At 35.3% G+C, this 3,851-nt stretch overlaps 1 protein-coding gene across 1 annotated transcript; it reads right to left on the bottom strand.

Moving 5' to 3' along the window:
- Positions 1-1,689: 1,689 nt before the first annotated feature.
- LOC110020613 (pentatricopeptide repeat-containing protein At3g46870-like) lies at positions 1,690-2,997 on the bottom strand. The gene has a single exon (XM_020718768.1). The coding sequence runs from the start codon at positions 2,903-2,905 to the stop codon at positions 2,147-2,149; it is 759 nt and encodes a 252-aa protein (XP_020574427.1). The 5' UTR covers positions 2,906-2,997; the 3' UTR covers positions 1,690-2,146.
- Positions 2,998-3,851: the final 854 nt, after the last annotated feature.

Here is a 3,851-nt window from a genome sequence, read left to right as displayed (position 1 = left end):
CGTAATTATAATTTAACAATAAATGATATAAATTTGAAAAATAGCTAATAAGTAATTGATGAATAATAAAATACAAATTAAGGAATACTTAATTTATTGAAATTCTAATTAATAATTAATTAATTTAGTAAATAACTAATTATCGAATGAGTAATAAACAATAGAATATTCAATGATTAATTAAATTAGTAAAATGATTAATATAACCAACAATAATGTTATCGCATTTTTTTTTGTGTACAGGTATATCACTAAAAAATTTATATACCTTGACACAAATCTCGATGCATTTTAGATAAGAAAGCTTTCGAATTCAAATTTAAAACCATACAAACTCTGGTTTCAACAAATTTATAGTTAAATTGAGCATCTTGATAATATAAGCCCAATGACACTGAAAATGACTCAATAAGAGTCCAAATAAACCCAAATCAATTGTTTGAAGTATGATTGAAAGCATTAATTAAATGATCAAATGATCTCAAAATTTGGCATTCAGTCAAATAGAGCATTTTAATGTGAGTAATTCAACAAGTCTAAAATCACTCAATTCTAAGGATATGAAGACACTTAAATGCTAAAAAATGACCTACGATCGAAGAAATCAACATGAATTGTCCGATAAAGTGTTTTGAATTTTTAATTAAATTTACTAAAATATTCATCTAAAAAATTATAAATAAACTCACATTCTTCCCATGAGAATAATGAGTGAATAGAATACAGGAAAGCGACCTGACAACTAAGGCATAACTCGTGATAAGTATAGTTGAACAACAACCAGCTATTGTCAACTATTAATAGTGACTATTGTAGCCATTGTAAACTAGTCGAGTCAAACTCGAGCAGGCATAAACTTGAGCTTGATATATTAATTGAATTCGAGCTCGAGCTTGAGTCTACAAATTCAAGTCGGCTCGCGAGCTAGCTTGTTTAATCAAAATGATAAAGAAAATAAGCAATTAAAAGATTAAAAAAAATTACTTGAAATAAAACATGAAATGTCATTTTTTAAACATTTTTAATAATTCAAAGAAAAAGTATTAAAATTTTACATATTTTGAGTATATTTTATATTAATACTTTTTTAAACAAGTCAGTCACAAGCTAACGAGTCGAGTCGGAGTTAGCTTGAGCTTGGCAAGTTAGCTCATGGAGCTCAGCTCACGAGCCACTAATCTAACCGACTTTTAGTCAGATCAACTAGGGTTGTTGTAGCCCAACTAGGGTTGTTGTAGCCACCGGCTATAGTTGTTATAGCTCAACTATGACAGTTACAGCCAAACTAATAATATATAATTATGATTGTGGATTTTTAGAAATTTCAACTTTCCTAATTCAAGAGAAAAGTGAATATTTGTACTTTCAATTTCTTAGTTAATTACTTTGACTTCAGACCCAATGAGTTTTTTTCTTTCTATTCACGCAAAAAAAAAGAGTCATTTATTATATTTTAATCTATGTGTATGATGGAAAGTTATACTGAGCTAAGACTTAAGATGTTTATGTCATTGAAAATTTCTAATACGCAACAATTTTTAATATCAAACTTAAATTTTAAAAATTTATTTGAACTAAATTTAAATCCTAATATGTGTTACCAAACAGTTCAGCAAGATTTAATCTAATTTAACATCTATCATAGCAAATATTTTTCATGATTTAATTTAACACTCCATGATTTATTAAATCCAAATTTACAAGATTTACTAAATGATACTTGTAGCAAAACGAGCTATACTAAAATAAACAACTTTTCACAAAATAGTAAACAAGCAGCACCAAATTGAAGCATGGAAATCAAAATCTAGGCCTTTCCTAGCAATCTAACTATCATCAATATGGTTAAAAGTTGTTGACATCAGACATGAATAGCCATACAGCTTGCACAACAGTGTAAAATATCTCCACCATAAGTAGCTATTGCAAAACTTACTGAGCTTTGATCAACTGAAGAATTGCTGCTCAAATGGATGCCCATGGATCCCCTCCTGGCCATTCTGCAAATGCCATTGATCCGTGATGTAAGATCGACGAGCGGAATCCCTAGAAAGACAGCAGTGATGCGCAAAGACTTCTATTGAATCTTCATAATCAACCCATAGCAAGATAAAACAGTGCCCAGATGTTTCCCATTGGCAGTTCATCAAATAGTTAGCAGTTCACCCCCATGGCCGCCGAAACCCCAGAGCTCATAATCCTTCTCTATCTCACAAGCCGCATCCTCCTCCCCTAATCTCCTCAATCCCTTTATCATAAACTTGAACAAGTACTCATTTGGCTCACAACCTCCTCTCTTCATCATCTTGTACACATCCTTTACTGCCTTTCCCTTCCCTGCCGCAACCAGAGCTTTCACGAGTCGAGCAGGTCCACGGAGATCCCCAGCCGCAACACCCCCACCTAATTGTAACTCTTCCAAGAGCTCCACCATCAGGAGGTCAATCTCGGAATCAGTTTTGCTCCTCGTCAGAGACCCAACCATGTCAGCATAGAGCGCGCAGTCGATCCTATACCAGTTTTCTCTTCGAGCGGCCTCGAATACCTTGAGGGCTAGCTGCCACTGATCCTGCCTCTGGAGCTCGGTAAGGGCCGCGAGAAGGTCGGCCCTGATGAGACGGGCCACAGAGGTAGAAATGATGCGGTTAACTTCCGCCTCGTCATTGCGCGCACGTTTGAGGGCTTGGACGGTGAGAATGGCTTCACTGCTCAGCGTGCGGCCTCGGCGGAGTGGCTGGCGATTGTCTCGAGGTCCGGAGACAATTATTGAGGCAGGGGAGGAAGTGGGGTTAGGGTTTCTGAGAAATAGGTTGGAGAAGAGGATGCGAGAAAACGATGGGCGGTTGAAGAGAGGCGGCGCTTGCGCACAGAGAGATGCAGCGGATGCGGAAACGCCGGCCGCCATTAGCTTGCACGGTTTTCCTGCTCCCAATTTTGTTCAGTGGACACTCATACGAATTGATTATTATGCTGCTTTATTAAATTTGAATGGGATTTACGTGCATAACATTCAACACTTGCATTTTCATATCTAGTATCTTAATCGTACTATTTATTTTTGTATCCCTCTCAATGCCCACCGAAATAACACTTCATTCTGTACCCATTAAGGGTATTTTTAGGCCAGCAATTGTTGGAAAAAATAACAGTTAAATTACTGCAAAAGAAATTATTTTAAAAAAATTGATGGTTATTATAAATTTATTTTATTGCCAAAAAGTCGGATCGTAACTTTTTGACAATCATCGCACTTCAGCAGTTCATGTTTAAAAAATAGTTTTGTATCGTAGAAATTTCTAAAAAACGGTTAGAAAGCAGTATTTCAAACAAAACTATGGTGGTTGTCTAAAAAGCAAAGCATGCAGAAAATTATCTCAAATAGACCTTAAACCACCCATTTTGTCTCATGGCCATAGTGGGTATCTCTCCCGACAACTATCATGTTGCTTGTTGTCACTTCTTCTCCTTAGAGAAAATATTACATTCGAGGTCGGACTCCAATAGCATTACGACACCTGTTTTTTCAGCTGGACCGATTTTAGCTGATAAAAAAATTGATATTTGTTGGTGAGCTGAACCCTGTCGGCAAGAATTTTTCCTCGGTCGCTTTGAAAATCATTTTATGCTGACATTTTCCTCGATTGCTTTGAAAATCATTTAATTATATATATATATATATTTTTATATATATATATATATATATATATATATATATACCCAGCCCAAAATGAGCCCGAAATTCAGAAAAAGTTACATTTTCAAATACTTGAGCGCTTTGTCACGCTCTGCCACATTCGAGAAATCATCGAGACAAACACAGGATGGACGATTCTAGAGAAGGTCAGAATATG

The sequence above is a fragment of the Phalaenopsis equestris genome, unplaced genomic scaffold, assembly GCF_001263595.1.
Source record: "Phalaenopsis equestris unplaced genomic scaffold, ASM126359v1 Scaffold000105, whole genome shotgun sequence".
Lineage (NCBI taxonomy): Eukaryota > Viridiplantae > Streptophyta > Magnoliopsida > Asparagales > Orchidaceae > Phalaenopsis > Phalaenopsis equestris.
The sequence above is the reverse complement of the archived record's forward strand: the minus strand, read 5'-3'. Positions and strand labels throughout refer to the sequence as shown.

Bases quoted from the DNA above. Each gene is read 5' to 3' on its own strand.
- LOC110020613 (XM_020718768.1), bottom strand. From the start codon at position 2,905: ATGGCGGCCGGCGTTTCCGCATCCGCTGCATCTCTCTGTGCGCAAGCG.